This window comes from Nematostella vectensis, chromosome 10 (genome assembly GCF_932526225.1).
Source record: "Nematostella vectensis chromosome 10, jaNemVect1.1, whole genome shotgun sequence".
Classification (NCBI taxonomy): domain Eukaryota; kingdom Metazoa; phylum Cnidaria; class Anthozoa; order Actiniaria; family Edwardsiidae; genus Nematostella; species Nematostella vectensis.
Genome location: NC_064043.1, coordinates 14415083 through 14433847, shown reverse-complemented (window position 1 = coordinate 14433847; position 18765 = coordinate 14415083). Strand labels below are relative to the sequence as shown.

Genomic DNA, 18765 nt, shown 5'->3' with positions numbered 1-18765 from the left:
TTAGTTTGTGTTCATCACATAACTGCTATTGCCACTTCTACAATTTCCAACTTCTTTACGTTTTTTTGTCATTCCAACATAATTACATTTCGTGCTCTTTGGTTGGTCCGCACCTTGCTGAGATACGTGATTGGAAACCATTTTTGAGATGGCCAATGAAAACCCTTAAAAGACTTTAGTGGAAGCCAGAAGAAAAGTTAGTTGCTGGGGATCGTCATCAGTCCTAAATATTAAAAAATTAAATCCATTATAACATTACATGTTCATTTTTTTGTTTTTTTGTGTGTGTTCTTTTTTGTTTATTACATCAAGCATTAGTATTACATTTAAAAGTATTAGTATTGCATTAACCCAGTTACACCTCAACCGGCCTTGAGAGGTACCCACAACTAAAACAATTCATAGATGCAAAATAGACACAACAAGATGAAGATACTCAGACATCAGTCTAATACCGTATTCACACCAGCACTTAAACCAGTTCAAAGGTGGTTTTATTAAACTGGTTTAAATCTCAATCTCCCAAGAGTGGACAGAACCAAGAACAAAACTGAATAGACTGTGCTGTACATGTTACTAAGTGATCATTGAGCTAGTAAGGATTTGACACAATGAGAAACTTGGCAAGTTGTCAGGAAAAGAAAAACCTTTTTTAACTAAACATGGTTTTGGTGTGAATGTTAGACAAAAATATGTAAATTTATTCTGATTCTCCATTTCCATAGCCTCAAAACGCAATATCCACTACTGAAGGAAAAATGAGGAGGGGAGGGCTAATCAACGTGCGTCTCCCTACTGCCAGGCTTTTCACCCCAAAGCCAAACAAATCAATTCCAGGTCATACAGACCCAGAATAGCAGTGGAAACAATTTTGGAATCAATTTGGTTTCAGGAAAGACAGCATTTAGGACAGCTGTGGTGATTTATAAGAAAATCATTTTCTCATCCAGGCAAAGCTAAACAAGAAAAAATACCCATGAATCCACGTTTGCTTGCAAATATCCATAAGCAATAATGCCCCCAACAGACTTAATGATGTCCTAGGGCACTCTCCCAATATACTAATAGCTGTATTTTTTTATGAAAAATACAAGCAACCATCAACTTGTGCTAGCATTAGCACAGCAACGAGGGATTAGAGATGGAACCACAAAGCAATGGGCTGTAAAAACTTCAAAATAGGGGGAGGTATCTGTTTTCGTTCGGTTTTTTTTTTTTAATTCATCTCAAAAATAACCAGGATTCAATGGGTTAAGCAGCAATTTTTATAAATATATATACAAATGCACAAGCCAACTCACTAAATAGTCACTAAATATACAAGTCAACAAGCCATTTATTTCCATATCAGTAGTGCAGTTCGCATCTAGAGTTCGTAGCAAATTTGGTAGAGCCCTTGGAAACTACACTCGACTCCCAATAACTCAAAGAGCTTTAAAGAGGTGTCAGAAATGCGTTATAGGGGGTTTGAGATATATAGTTAGAAGGGAGCAGAAATGAGCAGGAGGTTTGAGTAACCAATGGCTCAGGTCATCAAGAGTCAACCGCAATTTTAATCAGAGACTTACTGGCAGATCCAGGGGGCTTAGCCACCCTTTAACCTGAGATTTTAGAAGAAATGTATAGAAGCTAAAATTAAAAGAATAACCTCCTGTTACATATATATATATATATATATATATATATATATATATATATATATATATATATATATATATATATATATATATATATATATATATATATATATATTATGTTATATATTATGGGATGGTGCATGCTCTTGGCATCCTAGAACCATCCTTGAGATAAAACCTCAAGGATAACACACAAATTTACCAGCCTTCATATCTCTAAATGTTTTCATGATGGTGTACTCTGACTAAAGAAATCCTGGATCCATTAGCCATCATCGCCATTGCCATCATCTGAATAATCATCATTGTCATCATTTGTGAAATCATCGCCATTGTCATCATTTGTGAAATCATCGTCATCATTCGTTACATCACCGCCATTGTCATCTTTTGTTACATCATCACAATTGTCATCATTTTTATCACCATCAGTGCTGTTGGCAGCACCATCTCTCTCAGCCCTTTTGCCCCGCCTCCTGACCTTGGGAACTATTTTTCTCTGCGGCATCACATGAAAGAATGCTTCCTTCCAATCTTTGCTTTCACAATAACGTACAAGAATTTCAAAAACATGGTTTACGGTCAACACCTTTCTAGTCGCAATCTTGATGAATTCCCCAATTGGTAACTGGGCGTGTTGGAACCCTTGCTTAACTGCTTGATCATAGCAATATCCCTTGTGATGATTATGGTCAACAAGACCCCCTATCACATACACTTTGGACATGTCAAGTTCAGTAAGCATATTGGGTGAGTCCGATGTCAGGTAAATTATATCTTCCTTTGGGAAAACTTTAGTCAGATGTTCTGATTTGATGTTGACATCCCAGCGATCATAATGACAGCCAATGTGATCCAGCCGTGATCTCGATTTTCCTTCAAAACTTGTGAGGTACATCTGGACAGGATGATCTGTGAAGAGAAGCAGGAAATCAAAAAAGAGTTCAAAAAAGTATAAATGGGTTCCTTCATCATGTGATTTATAAGGTTCTGCAATTTAATCAGCTCTTGAAGCTAGTATCCAAAGGTTCCAATACCCCATGATAATAACCCATGCTCAGGTACTCTTAAAAACATTTTAGAGATTCAGATTTTTTTTCATGAATGGCATTAGGCCCTAGGGATCATGCCTGGAGGCCTAGCTGGCTTTGCCGGCGGCACACCCAAAGATGTGTCCAAGCAACAAAAGTGCTTGGTCATGTCACAAAAACATCTAGTAACTAGTAAATTTTGATTTTGATCTACAATGGAAATAATATTATGGAACTTCACAAGAAAATGCTTGTAAATTTTAAATGGATATTAAACTAAACATACAATTTGCATGGCATGATTCAATTCTTAAACAATCTTAAACATATTTAGACACTTTCAAGGGGGGAGTATTGTCTTTGATGTGAGAAAATTGCCCGGGCTTTCCCCTAAAACCAGTAAATTGAGAATTCCCCCCTAACCTGCACGCCTGTTTACAGCATAGCATCTCTGTACTTGTTTCATCAGTTTCAGCATATCTCGATCAGACATTAGATCGTCAAAGTTTAGATCAATAACTATCCTTATGGGTAATGCGTCCTCGCTGTCCATGCTTTTGAACTTCTTTATTGGTCCTTGAGGATCTGTGTCTCCACCTTCAAGTTGTCTCTTTAGTTTCTTTTCTTTTTGTTTTTCCTTCTTCTTCAGCTTTCTATCTTTTTTTTCTTCTAAATATTTTTGACGTTTCAAGAGTTTCTTTCGTTGGTTCTTGGATAGAGAAGCAAGATCAGCAAATCCTTTAGTTGGAACCACATTTTTGTCTTCCTCTTTCTTCGTTTCTTTAAAGTCTTTTGTAATTTCCTTAGTTGGATTAGGTTGGTCTTTGTTTCCGCTTTCATTTCCACTGTCTGGCACATGTGATTGTATGAATTCTTCAGCAGACATCTTAAACTTTCACTCTTCTTCACACTACAAACTTGCAAACAAAACAAATTTGGTTCAAACACCGCAATTTTGAGTACACTAGACTTTGAAAAAATGAATCATATTATCAATTCAGCGATCATGGCTAGGAAAAATTGTTAGATAGATTTGAACATAAATTTACGTGTCTGCCATTTTGAATCAACTCGGAACACGGTATCCCTGTGCCCCCATAATGCCATGCGAGATAGGGCTATTCCCTAGGGCTTAGTCTCCCTCATGAATATTTATGCGAAGGTCGCCTGGTAACAACTGTCTTTCAAACTCACCCGCCATTTCTAAAGGAATCATACAGTGTAAAAGAGCCCGTTCAAAAACCTTGGAGGAAGCCTACAAAGAGAAGTAACTTTAAAGTTAACGACAAAGAAGAGTTTTATTTATCATTATGGAGGACGCCATCGGAAGAACCGTTTTACAGGCGACACAAATGGTCGAAGAACAAGTTGATGCCGAACTTAACCGTTTGGAAAAAATGACGGGGGACGAGCTTGAAGAATTGCGAGAAAAACGCATGCAGCAGATGAAAAAAATGCAGCAACAGAAACAAGAATGGGTCCACAAAGGACACGGAACATACAGCGAAATTCCAAGCGAGCCTGATTTTTTCCCGATGACGAAAGACAGCCCTAGACTTGTCGTTCACTTTTACAGGGACGAAACATTGCGTTGCAAAATCGTGGATAAGCATCTAGCATTACTCGCTCCGAAGCATATGGAGACGAAATTCGTGAAAATTGACGTGAGTAAATGCAAGTTTCTATGTGAAAGGTTGAGTATTAAGATGCTGCCGGCAATATTACTTGTTAAAGATGGCAAGTTTGTTGATCGTATTGTTGGATTTGATGAATTGGGCGGACACGATGACTTTTCTACCGAGATGTTGGAATGGCGGATTGCCCATTCTCAAGCTATTAATTATGGTGGTGATCTCAGCCAGCCACCTGATAAGCCCAAAGCATCAGGTGCTACTATACTAAAGAAGTCCATAAGAGGACGTCAACAAGACAGCGATGATGATGATGACGATGATGATTACTGAATTTAACCAGCAGAAGCTGCTGCAGACGTTTATATCCCCACCAAGCTCAGTCAATGGCTTTTTAACGGAGATGTTTGTCTCTTTATAATCCATTAAATATGAGTAACAACAACATAACGTTTCATGGTACCAAGACTTCTGGCAGATTTGGCAACATTGTTGTTATTATTGTAAAAAGAAAGTAATGACATTGAACTGAAAGTTTGTTTTATTGCATTTTAAGTACAAACATATCAATTAGTGCCTACACATGGGACTAGCTTTCGTTTAATTACATTTATTTTTAGTATAACAATTCAGAACATAAAATTGTGTTAAATTATGTCTATTTAATGGGAAAAATGGCTACTGACCATACTGAAAGCTTTTTAAACCTTTTGTTAATATCTTGTTTTACTAAGTAGCAATGTGTGGTGCCAGGTGTCTTTCTTGTCAAAGATACTGTTATTGTAATTGAGTATTTACAGGTTTGAACAGTATGATTTCTCTTTTCTAAGTGGTACATGCTAAAAGTAGGGTTTTAAAAATGTTTACACTAGAATAATAACCTTAGTTAAACTCAAGAAACTTCATTAATGAGGCTCACTCTTATAAACCCATGAACTTTCTGCTTGGTTGTGTGAAGTCTCAAGATGTAAGTTTAAGAACTCACAGCCAATTTGTGCATGTTCTCGTTGTCAGATTGATAGCTTTTATTCGTTTTAAAAACAGATGCACATGTTTAAAAAAAATGTCATCACATACAGCAAATAAGGATTGGCAAATTTAAGTTTTAAGTCCAAAAGGTACTATTTTATGCTCCCGCTCAATGTTGATTGACTCAAAGAATCCATTTGCATCGGCTTATTCAAGCAAGCAACCAAGATATTTTTATTTAAATATCAACAAAAAAGGGTATCAGACTTCATTTGTAGATTGTTATTTTTAAAGTTTTCTTGCAAATGAATCGTATTTTCAATGATAAACAAAACAAAAGAGTGGTTGATTGACCATTTTTAACCAAATGCAGGAGAATATATCAATAGTCCATTTAAGGCCATCGCTTAAGTTTATTTATAACCTTTGTGTTTGGAAATAGTTACTAGCCATTGGCACCTTTAATGCTGGAACTGCTGTTTGTGCTGACATTTTTTTTAATTAGGTGTAGTTTTGTCTTCACATCATGTGTAAGACCATCCAACAAGTGACTATCAAAATTATGGATGGACAAAAAAATCTGCTGTAACTCGTGACATTTAGAGTCAACACAAGTGGCTCTCCAGAGACCATTTTAGCTTCAAGCCTTCCTTTAGCATCAACAAGGAAAGTTTGTGTCATGTTTAGGATATTGACAACTTTTTCTCCCTCATTAAAGGGGTGAGACTGCAGGGTTGTGCTTGCCGTTGTCACTCTAGTGGTCACAATGACAAGGACTTTTCTCCTAGAGAATGCATAGACTTCCGGCTCAACATGTTGCTCAATTTGTGGGCTTGAGATCCATGGCTGTCCCAAAGAACTGCGAAAAGCTATTAGATCTTTGATGAAAACATAGAGTGAGTTTTTTCTGTCCATGAAGGGCCAGAGGGACTCCCTATTGTTTGGGTCACCTCCTCCATTGAATCCCTGCTCTGTGCCGTAGTAGATAAGGGGAATCCATCGAGACATCAGGACAAATACAAGGTTATTGCGAAGACTTGTTTGGCTGGGGTTCTTGTGTAGAAATCTCTCATGATCATGGTTGTCAACAAACCCACCAAGAATGGACCTAAGAAAAAGATGATATTTATTGAAACTCATCCAGTGAAACTGTTAGTGGTTTACAATATTCAAGATAGATTTTTTATCTAGCAACGTCTGTTCTCTGAGTGAATAGCTACATACTCCATCTACTAAGTTGTAAGAAACAAAGACCTACTCCTCCTTAATATGATTTCTTGGTATGGTCGTCAACAGAAGTTAGTCTACTTTTACCCACCTGTCTTTGAAAGCTTTTGAAGATTCTTTTAGCGCCTTACTAAGAGAGGTAAAATTCTGTGTTTTTTCCTGGAAAATATATCTCAATGTCCAAAACATCGGAAAGTCCAGAACCGAATCAAGAGGTCCCTGGAATGGTGCAGTGAAATTAATAGTTCCACATGGTGGTGGGCCGTTGTTTGCTTCCCCAAGCATAAAAACTCCTCCTGCTGACTGAAACTTGGTCCAGAAGGGCTTTGGTACTTGAATAACAGTGTCCACCCGGCAGCCATCGAAATCATACTCCGTTATCAGCCACTTGATCCAATCAAGAAGGGTCTTCTCAACAAAAGGATGGCTTTGATCCAAGTCCGCGAGATTAGCCAGCCAGTACTTTTGAATCTTAGTGAGATTATGACACTCCTCTGGCCATTTAATATATTTGTGATTAGCATGGTAATATTCTGACTTGTTGAACGGATAAAAGTACTCGTAGAAGTTGTCAAGTAAGGAGGAATTCCAGGGGGTCCTCCAATCGACTCCCGGGGGATATCCCATGTGGTTTGCTACCACATCGACCATAACCCACACCCCTCTATCATGACAAGCTTTGACTAGAGACTTCAGGTCTTGCTTGGTTCCAAAGTGCGGCTCGATCTCGTAGATATTCTTCGCCCAGTAGCCGTGAAACCCTCGGTCTGTGTTGAGCACAATGGGTGAGATCCAAATAGCATTTGCTCCAAGACCCGTTATATAATCAAGGTGTTTCTCTATTCCTTTGAACGTGCCGTTACACCATCCACGCATATCTGTGCATTTCTTAGCAGGCATCTCACCAGACTGGGCAAAGCGATCAGTTAAAAGTTGATAGATAATCCGATTCTTCCACTCTTCGGCTGTTTTAGCTGCGACATAAGTGGCGAAAATTACCACCAAAACACAGCACAAAGCCCTCGTATGCATCCTATTAGTTTCAACGACTCTCCCGATCTGGAATGATCCGATCCTATCGGTTCAAGAAAAATGCAGACCACTTAACTAAACACAGTGATGCATTCTTGCACAACTAATATCTAAAAGGTCACGGTATAAGAGAGCTGTCACTACAAATCGCATTGTTCAGTACTCCACTGCAAATATCAGGGAGAAAGATTCAATCTTTCAAGAAGGGTCAAATAACATAGGAAATAATAATAGCTAAAAGACATTATTTTTTTGTAATTAATGTAGCTGAAATGCGAAGATCACGTAAACGCTTTTGCCAGTTCCAGGGGGAGTGCAGTTATACGGGGAGAGGGAAGAGTGCGGTTATACGGGGGAGGGAAGAGTGCGGTTATACGGAGGAGGGTAGAGTGCGGTTATACGGGGGAGGGTAGAGTGTGGTTATACGGGGGGGTGTAGAGTGCAGTTATACGGGGGAGGGTAGAGTGCGGTTATACAGGGGGTGAGGGAAAAGTTCGGTTATACGGGGGAGGGTAGAGTGTGGTTATTCGGGGGGAGGGTAGAGTGCAGTTATACGAGGGGAGGGTAGAGTGCGGTTATACAGGGGGTGAGGGAAACGTTCGGTTATACGGGGGAGGGTAGAGTGCGGTTATACGGGGGAGGGTAGAGTGTGGTTATTCGGGGGGAGGGTAGAGTGCAGTTATACGAGGGGAGGGTAGAGTGCGGTTATACAGGGGGTGAGGGAAAAGTTCGGTTATACGGGGGAGGGAAGAGTGCGGTTATACGGGGGAGGGTAGAGTGTGGTTATTCGGGGGGAGGGTAGAGTGCAGTTATACGAGGGGAGGGTAGAGTGCGGCTATACGGGGGGGGAGAGTGCGGTTATACGGGGGGGGGGGGGTAGAGTACGGTTATACGGGGAGAGGGAAGAGTGCGGTTATACGGGGGAAGAGCAGAGTGCTGTTATACGAGGGGAGGGTAGAGTGCGGTTAAACGGGGGGAGGGTAGAGTGCGGTTATACGGGGGGAGGGTAGAGTGCGGTTATACGGGGGGAGGGTAGAGTGCGGTTATACGGGGGAGTGTAGAGTGCGGTTGTACAGGGGGAGGGTAGAGTGCGGTTATACGGAGGGAGGGTAGAGTGCATTTATACGGGGGGAGGGTAGAGTACAGTTATACGGGGGGAGGGTAGAGTGCGGTTATACGGGGGGAGGGTAGAGTGCGGTTATACAAGGGGAGGGTAGAGTGCGGTTATACGAAGGGAGGGTAGAGTGCGGTTATACGGGGGTAAGGTAGAGTGCGGTTATACGGGGGGGGGAGGTAGAGTGCGGTTATGCGAGGGGAGGAGGGTAGAGTGCGGTTATACTGGGGGGGAGAGTGTGATTATACGGGGGGGAGAGGGTAGAGTGCGGTTATACGGGTGGAAAGTAGAGTGCGGTTATACGGGGGGAGGGTAGAGTGCGGTTATACGGGGAGGGTAGAGTGCGGTTATACGGGGGGGAGGTAGAGTACGGTTATACGGGGGGGGGGGGGGTAGAGTGCGGTTATACGGGGGGAGGGTAGAGTGCGGTTATACGGGGGAGTGTAGAGTGCGGTTATACGGGGGGAGGGTAGAGTGCGGTTATACGGGGGGAAGGTAGAGTGCGGTTATACGAAGAGAGGGTAAAGTGCGGTTATTCGGGGGGGGGGGGGAAGCGAGAGTGCGGTTATACGAGGGGAGGGTAGAGTGTGGTTATACGTGGGAGGGTAGAGTGTGGTTATACCTGGGGAGGGTAGAGTGTGGTTATACGGGGGGATACAGTGCAGTTATACGAGGGGGTAGAGTGTGGTTATACGGGGGGATGGTAGAGTGCGGTTATACTGGGGGATGGTAGGGTGCGGTTATACTGGGAGAGGGTAGAATGCGGTTATACGGGGGGAGGGTAGAGTGCGGTTATACGGGGGGAGGGTAGAGTGTGGTTATACGGGGGGGATAGAGTGCGTTTATACGAGGGGATGGTAGACTGCGGTTATACAGGTGGAGGGTAGAGTGCCGTCATACGGGGGGGGGGGATGGTAGAGTACGGTTATACGGGGGGAGTGTAGAGTGCGGTTTTACGAAGGGAGGGTAGAGTGCGATTATACGGGGTTAGGGTAGAGTGCGGTTATTCGGGGGGGGGGGGGAGGTAGAATGCGGTTATATGAGGGGAGGGTAGAGTGCGGTTATACGGGGGGAGGTTAGAATGCGGTTATACGAGGGAGGGTAGAGTGCGGTTATACGGGGGGAGGGTAGAGTGCGGTTATACGGGAAGAGGGTAGATAGTTTTTATACAGGGGGAGGGTAGAGTGCGGTTATACTGGGGGGAGGGTAGAGTGTGGTTATACGGGGGGGAGGGTAGAGTGTGGTTATACGTGGGAGGGTAGAGTGTGGTTATACCTGGGGAGGGTAGAGTGTGGTTATACGGGGGGGGGGGGGGGGGTACAGTGCAGTTATACGAGGGGGTAGAGTGTGGTTATACGGGAGGATGGTAGAGTGCGGTTATACTGGGGGATGGTAGAGTGCGGTTATACGGGGGGATGGTAGAGTGCGGTTATACTGGGGGATGGTAGTGTGCGGTTGTACGGGGGGAGGGTAGAGTGTGGTTATACGTGGGAGGGTAGAGTGTGGTTATACCGGGGGAGGGTAGAGTGTGGTTATAAGGGGGGATGGTAGAGTGCGGTTATACGGGGGGATGGTAGAGTGCGGTTATACGGGGGGGGGTAGAGTGCGGTTATACGGGGGATGGTAGAGTGCGGTTATACGGGTGGATGGTAGAGTGCGGTTATACGGGGGATGGTAGAGTGCGGTTATACGGGGGGATGGTAGAGTGCGGTTATACTGGGGGATGGTAGAGTGCGGTTATATGGGGGGAGGGTAGAGTGCGGTTATACGGGGGGATGGTAGAGTGCGGTTATACTGGGGGTTGGTAGAATGCGGTTATATGTGGGGAGGGTAGAGTGTGGTTATACGTGGGAGGGTAGAGTGTGGTTATTCGGGGGGAGGGTAGAGTGCAGTTATACGAGGAGAGTAGAGTGCGGTTATACCGGGGGGGGGGGGGGGGGGGGTAGAGTGCGGTTATACTGGGAGAGGGTAGAGTGCGGTTATACGGGGGTAGGGTAGAGTGCGGTTATACGGAGGGAGGGTAGAGTGCGGTTATACTGGGGGATGGTAGAGTGCGGTTATACGGGGGGAGGGTAGAGTGGGGTTATACGTGGGAGGGTAGAGTGTGGTTATACCGGGGGAGGGTAGAGTGTGGTTATACGGGGGGATGGTAGAGTGCGGTTATACGGGGGGGTGGTAGAGTGCGGTTATACGGGGGGATGGTAGAGTGCGGTTATACGGGGGGATGGTAGAGTGCGGTTATACGGGGGGATGGTAGAGTGCGGTTATACTGGGGGATGGTAGATTGCGGTTATACGGGGGAGGGTAGAGTGCGGTTATACGGAGGGATGGTAGAGTGTGGTTATACTGGGGGATGGTAGAGTGCGGTTATATGGGGGGAGGGTAGAGTGTGGTTATACGTGGGAGGGTAGAGTGTGGTTATTCGGAGGGAGGGTAGAGTGCAGTTATACGAGGGGAGGGTAGAGTGCGGTTATACGGGGGTAGGGTAGAGTGCGGTTATACGGAGGGAGGGTAGAGTGCGGTTATACAGGGGGTGAGGGAAAAGTTCGGTTATACGGGGGAGGGAAGAGTGCGGTTATACGGGGGAGGATAGAGTGTGGTTATTCGGGGGGAGGGTAGAGTGCAGTTATACGAGGGGAGGGTAGAGTGCGGCTATACGGGGGGGGGGAGAGTGCGGTTATACGGGGGGGGGTAGAGTACGGTTATACGGGGAGAGGGAAGAGTGCGGTTATACGGGGGAAGAGCAGAGTGCTGTTATACGAGGGGAGGGTAGAGTGCGGTTAAACGGGGGGAGGGTAGAGTGCGGTTATACGGGGGGAGGGTAGAGTGCGGTTATACGGGGGGAGGGTAGAGTGCGGTTATACGGGGGAGTGTAGAGTGCGGTTGTACTGGGGGAGGGTAGAGTGCGGTTATACGGAGGGAGGGTAGAGTGCGGTTATACGGGGGGAGGGTAGAGTGCGGTTATACGGGGGGAGGGTAGAGTGCGGTTATACGGGGGGAGGGTAGAGTGCGGTTATACAAGGGGAGGGTAGAGTGCGGTTATACGAAGGGAGGGTAGAGTGCGGTTATACGGGGGTAAGGTAGAGTGCGGTTATACGGGGGGGAGGTAGAGTGCGGTTATGCGAGGGGAGGGTAGAGTGCGGTTATACTGGGGGGGGGAGAGTGTGGTTATACGGGGGGGAGAAGGTAGAGTGCGGTTATACGGGTGGAAGGTAGAGTGCGGTTATACTGGGGGATGGTAGAGTGCGGTTATATGGGGGGAGGGTAGAGTGCGGTTATACGGGGGGATGGTAGAGTGCGGTTATACTGGGGGTTGGTAGAATGCGGTTATATGGGGGGAGGGTAGAATGTGGTTATACGTGGGAGGGTAGAGTGTGGTTATTCGGGGGGAGGGTAGAGTGCAGTTATACGAGGAGAGTAGAATGCGGTTATACCGGGGGGGGGGGGTAGAGTGCGGTTATACTGGGAGAGGGTAGAGTGCGGTTATACGGGGGTAGGGTAGAGTGCGGTTATACGGAGGGAGGGTAGAGTGCGGTTATACTGGGGGATGGTAGAGTGCGGTTATACGGGGGGAGGGTAGAGTGGGGTTATACGTGGGAGGGTAGAGTGTGGTTATACCGGGGGAGGGTAGAGTGTGGTTATACGGGGGGATGGTAGAGTGCGGTTATACGGGGGGGTGGTAGAGTGCGGTTATACGTGGGGATGGTAGAGTGCGGTTATACGGGGGGATGGTAGAGTGCGGTTATACGGGGGGATGGTAGAGTGCGTTTATACTGGGGGATGGTAGATTGCGGTTATACGGGGGAGGGTAGAGTGCGGTTATACGGAGGGATGGTAGAGTGCGGTTATACTGGGGGATGGTAGAGTGCGGTTATATGGGGGGAGGGTAGAGTGTGGTTATACGTGGGAGGGTAGAGTGTGGTTATTCGGAGGGAGGGTAGAGTGCAGTTATACGAGGGGAGGTTAGAATGCGGTTATACGAGGGAGGGTAGAGTGCGGTTATACGGGGGGAGGGTAGAGTGCGGTTATACGGGGAGAGGGTAGATTGTTTTTATACAGGGGGAGGGTAGAGTGTGGTTATACGGGGGGAGGGTAGAGTGCGGTTATACGGGGGGGAGGGTAGAGTGTGGTTATTCGGGGGGGGAGGTAGAATGCGGTTATATGAGGGGAGGGTAGAGTGCGGTTATACGGGGGGAGGTTAGAATGCGGTTATACGAGGGAGGGTAGAGTGCGGTTATACGGGGGGAGGGTAGAGTGCGGTTATACGGGGAGAGGGTAGATTGTTTTTATACAGGGGGAGGGTAGAGTGTGGTTATACGGGGGGAGGGTAGAGTGCGGTTATACGGGGGGGAGGGTAGAGTGTGGTTATACGGGGGGGATAGAGTGCGTTTATACGAGGGGATGGTAGACTGCGGTTATACAGGTGGAGGGTAGAGTGCGGTCATACGGGGGGGGATGGTAGAGTGCGGTTATACGGGGGGAGTGTAGAGTGCGGTTTTACGAAGGGAGGTTAGAGTGCGGTTATACGGGGGTAGGGTAGAGTGCGGTTATTCGGGGGGGGGGGAGGTAGAGTGCGGTTATATGAGGGGAGGGTAGAGTGTGGTTATTCGGGGGGAGGGTAGAGTGCAGTTATACGAGGAGAGTAGAGTGCGGTTATACGGGGGGGGTAGAGTGCGGTTATACTGGGAGAGGGTAGAGTGCGGTTATACGGGGGTAGGGTAGAGTGCGGTTATACGGAGGGAGGGTAGAGTGCGGTTATACTGGGGGATGGTAGAGTGCGGTTATACGGGGGGAGGGTAAAGTGGGGTTATACGTGGGAGGGTAGAGTGTGGTTATACCGGGGGAGGGTAGAGTGTGGTTATACGGGGGGATGGTAGAGTGCGGTTATACGGGGGGGGTGGTAGAGTGCGGTTATACGGGGGGATGGTAGAGTGCGGTTATACGGGGGGATGGTAGAGTGCGGTTATACAGGGGGATGGTAGAGTGCGGTTATACTGGGGGATGGTAGATTGCGGTTATACGGGGGAGGGTAGAGTGCGGTTATACGGAGGGATGGTAGAGTGCGCTTATACTGGGGGATGGTAGAGTGCGGTTATATGGGGGGAGGGTAGAGTGTGGTTATACGTGGGAGGGTAGAGTGTGGTTATACCTGGGGAGGGTAGAGTGTGGTTATACGGGGGGGGGGGGATACAGTGCAGTTATACGAGGGGGTAGAGTGTGGTTATACGGGGGGATGGTAGAGTGCGGTTATACTGAGGGATGGTAGGGTGCGGTTATACTGGGAGAGGGTAGAGTGCGGTTATACGGGGGGAGGGTAGAGTGCGGTTATACGGGGGGAGGGTAGAGTGTGGTTATACGGGGGGGATAGAGTGCGTTTATACGAGGGGATGGTAGACTGCGGTTATACAGGTGGAGGGTAGAGTGCGGTCATACGGGGGGGGATGTTAGAGTGCGGTTATACGGGGGGAGTGTAGAGTGCGGTTTTACGAAGGGAGGGTAGAGTGCGGTTATACGGGGTTAGGGTAGAGTGCGGTTATTCGGGGGGGGAGGTAGAATGCGGTTATATGAGGGGAGGGTAGAGTGCGGTTATACGGGGGGAGGTTAGAATGCGGTTATACGAGGGAGGGTAGAGTGCGGTTATACGGGGGGAGGGTAGAGTGCGGTTATACGGGTAGAGGGTAGATTGTTTTCATACAGGGGGAGGGTAGAGTGCGGTTATACTGGGGGGAGGGTAGAGTGTGGTTATACGGGGGGGGAGGGTAGAGTGTGGTTATACGTGGGAGGGTAGAGTGTGGTTATACCTGGGGAGGGTAGAGTGTGGTTATACGGGGGGGGGTACAGTGCAGTTATACGAGGGGGTAGAGTGTGGTTATACGGGAGGATGGTAGAGTGCGGTTATACTGGGGGATGGTAGAGTGCGGTTATACGGGGGATGGTAGAGTGCGGTTATACTGGGGGATGGTAGTGTGCGGTTATACGGGGGGAGGGTAGAGTGTGGTTATACGTGGGAGGGTAGAGTGTGGTTATACCGGGAGAGGGTAGAGTGTGGTTATACGGGGGGATGGTAGAGTGCGGTTATACGGGGGGATGTTAGAGTGCGGTTATACGGGGGGGGGGTAGAGTGCGGTTATACGGGGGATGGTAGAGTGCGGTTATACGGGTGGATGGTATAGTGCGGTTATACGGGGGGATGGTAGAGTGCGGTTATACGGGGGGATGGTAGAGTGCGGTTATACTGGGGGATGGTAGAGTGCGGTTATATGGGGGGAGGGTAGAGTGCGGTTATACGGGTGGATGGTAGAGTGCGGTTATACTGGGGGTTGGTAGAATTCGGTTATATGGGAGGAGGGTAGAGTGTGGTTATACGTGGGAGGGTAGAGTGTGGTTATTCGGGGGGAGGGTAGAGTGCAGTTATACGAGGAGAGTAGAGTGCGGTTAAACGGGGGGAAGGGTAGAGTGCGGTTATACGGGGGGAGGGTAGATTTCGGTTATACGGGGGGAGGGTAGAGTGCGGTTATACGGGGGAGTGTAGAGTGCGGTTGTACTGTGGGAGGGTAGAGTGCGGTTATACGGAGGGAGGGTAGAGTGCGGTTATACGGGGGGAGGGTAGAGTGCGGTTATACGGGGGGAGGGTAGAGTGCGGTTATACAAGGGGAGGGTAGAGTGCGGTTATACGAAGGGAGGGTAGAGTGCGGTTATACTTGGGTAAGATAGAGTGCGGTTATACGGGGGGGAGGTAGAGTGCGGTTATGCGAGGGGAGGGTAGAGTGCGGTTATACTGGGGGGGGGAGAGTGTGGTTATACGGGGGGGAGAAGGTAGAGTGCGGTTATACGGGTGGAAGGTAGAGTGCGGTTATACGGGGGGAGTGTAGAGTGCGGTTATACTTGGAGGGTAGAGTGCGGTTATACGGGGAGAGGGTAGATTGTTTTTATACAAGGGGAGGGTAGAGTGCGGTTATACTGGGGGGAGGGTAGAGTGTGGTTATACGGGGGGGAGGGTAGAGTGTGGTTATACGTGGGAGGGTAGAGTGTGGTTATTCGGGGGGAGGGTAGAGTGCAGTTATACGAGGAGAGTAGAGTGCGGTTATACGGGGGGGGGGTAGAGTGCGGTTATACTGGGAGAGGGTAGAGTGCGGTTATACGGGGGTAGGGTAGAGTGCGGTTATACGGAGGGAGGGTAGAGTGCGGTTATACTGGGGGATGGTAGAGTGCGGTTATACGGGGGGAGGGTAGAGTGGGGTTATACGTGGGAGGGTAGAGTGTGGTTATACGGGGGGATGGTAGAGTGCGGTTATACGGAGGGAGGGTAGAGTGCGGTTATACTGGGGGATGGTAGAGTGCGGTTATACGGGGGGATGGTAGAGTGCGGTTATACGGGGGGATGGTAGAGTGCGGTTATACGGGGAGATGGTAGAGTGCGGTTATACTGGGGGATGGTAGATTTCGGTTATACGGGGGGAGGGTAGAGTGCGGTTATACGGGGGAGTGTAGAGTGCGGTTGTACTGTGGGAGGGTAGAGTGCGGTTATACGGAGGGAGGGTAGAGTGCGGTTATACGGGGGGAGGGTAGAGTGCGGTTATACGGGGGGAGGGTAGAGTGCGGTTATACGGGGGGAGGGTAGAGTGCGGTTATACAAGGGGAGGGTAGAGTGCGGTTATACGAAGGGAGGGTAGAGTGCGGTTATACTTGGGTAAGATAGAGTGCGGTTATACGTGGGGGAGGTAGAGTGCGGTTATGCGAGGGGAGGGTAGAGTGCGGTTATACTGGGGGGGGGGGAGAGTGTGGTTATACGGGGGGGAGAAGGTAGAGTGCGGTTATACGGGTGGAAGGTAGAGTGCGGTTATACGGGGGGAGTGTAGAGTGCGGTTATACTTGGAGGGTAGAGTGCGGTTATACGGGGAGAGGGTAGATTGTTTTTATACAGGGGGAGGGTAGAATGCGGTTATACTGGGGGGAGGGTAGAGTGTGGTTATACGGGGGGGAGGGTAGAGTGTGGTTATACGTGGGAGGGTAGAGTGTGGTTATTCGGGGGGAGGGTAGAGTGCAGTTATACGAGGAGAGTAGAGTGCGGTTATACGGGGGGGGGGGTAGAGTGCGGTTATACTGGGAGAGGGTAGAGTGCGGTTATACGGGGGTAGGGTAGAGTGCGGTTATACGGAGGGAGGGTAGAGTGCGGTTATACTGGGGGATGGTAGAGTGCGGTTATACGGGGGGAAGGTAGAGTGGGGTTATACGTGGGAGGGTAGAGTGTGGTTATACGGGGGGATGGTAGAGTGCGGTTATACGGAGGGAGGGTAGAGTGCGGTTATACTGGGGGATGGTAGAGTGCGGTTATACGGGGGGATGGTAGAGTGCGGTTATACGGGGGGATGGTAGAGTGCGGTTATACGGGGAGATGGTAGAGTGCGGTTATACTGGGGGATGGTAGATTGCGGTTATACGGGGGAGGGTAGAGTGCGGTTATACGGAGGGATGGTAGAGTGCGGTTATACTGGGGGATGGTAGAGTGCGGTTATATGGGGGGAGGGTAGAGTGTGGTTATACGTGGGAGGGTAGAGTGTGGTTATTCGGAGGGAGGGTAGAGTGCAGTTATACGAGGGGAGGGTAGAGTGCGGTTATACGGGGGTAGGGTAGAGTGCGGTTATACGGAGGGAGGGTAGAGTGCGGTTATACAGGGGGTGAGGGAAAAGTTCGGTTATACGGGGGAGGGAAGAGTGCGGTTATACGGGGGAGGATAGAGTGTGGTTATTCGGGGGGAGGGTAGAGTGCAGTTATACGAGGGGAGGCTAGAGTGCGGCTATACGGGGGGGGGGGGAGAGTGCGGTTATACGGGGGGGGGGTAGAGTACGGTTATACGGGGAGAGGGAAGAGTGCGGTTATACGGGGGAAGAGCAGAGTGCTGTTATACGAGGGGAGGGTAGAGTGCGGTTAAACGGGGGGAGGGTAGAGTGCGGTTATACGGGGGGAGGGTAGAGTGCGGTTATACGGGGGGAGGGTAGAGTGCGGTTATACGGGGGAGTGTAGAGTGCGGTTGTACTGGGGGAGGGTAGAGTGCGGTTATACGGAGGGAGGGTAGAGTGCGGTTATACGGGGGGAGGGTAGAGTGCCGTTATACGGGGAGAGGGAAGAGTGCGGTTATACGGGGGAAGAGCAGAGTGCTGTTATACGAGGGGAGGGTAGAGTGCGGTTATACGGAGGGAGGGTAGAGTGCGGTTATACGGGGGGGGGGGGTAGAGTACGGTTATACGGGGAGAGGGAAGAGTGCGGTTATACGGGGGAAGAGCAGAGTGCTGTTATACGAGGGGAGGGTAGAGTGCGGTTAAACGGGGGGAGGGTAGAGTGCGGTTATACGGGGGGAGGGTAGAGTGCGGTTATACGGGGGGAGGGTAGAGTGCGGTTATACGGGGGAGTGTAGAGTGCGGTTGTACTTTGGGAGGGTAGAGTGCGGTTATACGGAGGGAGGGTAGAGTGCGGTTATACGGGGGGAGGGTAGAGTGCGGTTATACGGGGGGAAGGTAGAGTGCGGTTATACGGGGGGAGGGTAGAGTGCGGTTATAGAAGGGGAGGGTAGAGTGCGGTTATACGAAGGGAGGGTAGAGTGCGGTTATACGGGGGTAAGGTAGAGTGCGGTTATACGGGGGGGAGGTAGAGTGCGGTTATGCGAGGGGAGGGTAGAGTGCGGTTATACTGGGGGGGGAGAGTGCGGTTATACGGGGGGGAGGTAGAGTGCGGTTATGCGAGGGGAGGGTAGAGTGCGGTTATGCTGGGGGGGGAGAGTGTGGTTATACGGGGGGGAGAAGGTAGAGTGCGGTTATACGGGTGGAAGGTAGAGTGCGGTTATACTGGGGGAGGGTAGAGTGCGGTTAAACGGGGGGAGGGTAGAGTGCGGTTATACGGGGGGAGGGTAGAGTGCGGTTATACGGGGGGAGGGTAGAGTGCGGTTATACGGGGGAGTGTAGAGTGCGGTTGTACTGGGGGAGGGTAGAGTGCGGTTATACGGAGGGAGGGTAGAGTGCGGTTATACGGGGGGAGGGTAGAGTGCGGTTATACGGGGGGAGGGTAGAGTGCGGTTATACGGGGGGGAGGGTAGAGTGCGGTTATACAAGGGGAGGGTAGAGTGCGGT

At 48.9% G+C, this 18765-nt stretch overlaps 3 protein-coding genes across 3 annotated transcripts; 1 reads left to right on the top strand and 2 right to left on the bottom strand.

The window, feature by feature from the left end:
• Positions 1 to 1727: 1727 nt before the first annotated feature.
• LOC5509429 (tRNA methyltransferase 10 homolog A) lies at positions 1728 to 3784 on the bottom strand. The gene is made up of 2 exons (XM_001629905.3): positions 3092 to 3784; positions 1728 to 2549 (listed from the first exon to the last, which is right to left on the bottom strand). The coding sequence occupies exons 1-2, from the start codon at positions 3552 to 3554 to the stop codon at positions 1903 to 1905; spliced, it is 1110 nt and encodes a 369-aa protein (XP_001629955.3). The 5' UTR covers positions 3555 to 3784; the 3' UTR covers positions 1728 to 1902.
• A 45-nt stretch (positions 3785 to 3829) lies between these two features.
• Positions 3830 to 5111, top strand: LOC5509440 (thioredoxin domain-containing protein 9). The gene has a single exon (XM_001629890.3). The coding sequence runs from the start codon at positions 3979 to 3981 to the stop codon at positions 4630 to 4632; it is 654 nt and encodes a 217-aa protein (XP_001629940.3). The 5' UTR covers positions 3830 to 3978; the 3' UTR covers positions 4633 to 5111.
• Positions 4823 to 7745, bottom strand: LOC5509441 (acid alpha-amylase). Its single transcript, XM_001629906.3, has 2 exons — positions 6587 to 7745; positions 4823 to 6376 (listed from the first exon to the last, which is right to left on the bottom strand). Exons 1-2 carry the CDS (start codon positions 7525 to 7527, stop codon positions 5788 to 5790), a joined length of 1530 nt encoding a protein of 509 aa, XP_001629956.2. The 5' UTR covers positions 7528 to 7745; the 3' UTR covers positions 4823 to 5787.
• Between the last annotated feature and the right edge of the window lie 11020 nt (positions 7746 to 18765).

Bases quoted from the DNA above. Each gene is read 5' to 3' on its own strand.
- LOC5509429 (XM_001629905.3), bottom strand. From the start codon at position 3,554: ATGTCTGCTGAAGAATTCATACAATCACATGTGCCAGACAGTGGAAAT. The intron at 2,550-3,091 runs GTTAGGGGGGAA...TTCTCTTCACAG, and splicing joins TGCTGTAAACAGGCGTGCAG to ATCATCCTGTCCAGATGTAC.
- LOC5509440 (XM_001629890.3), top strand. From the start codon at position 3,979: ATGGAGGACGCCATCGGAAGAACCGTTTTACAGGCGACACAAATGGTC.
- LOC5509441 (XM_001629906.3), bottom strand. From the start codon at position 7,527: ATGCATACGAGGGCTTTGTGCTGTGTTTTGGTGGTAATTTTCGCCACT. The intron at 6,377-6,586 runs GTGGGTAAAAGT...TCTTTTTCTTAG, and splicing joins TCAAAAGCTTTCAAAGACAG to GTCCATTCTTGGTGGGTTTG.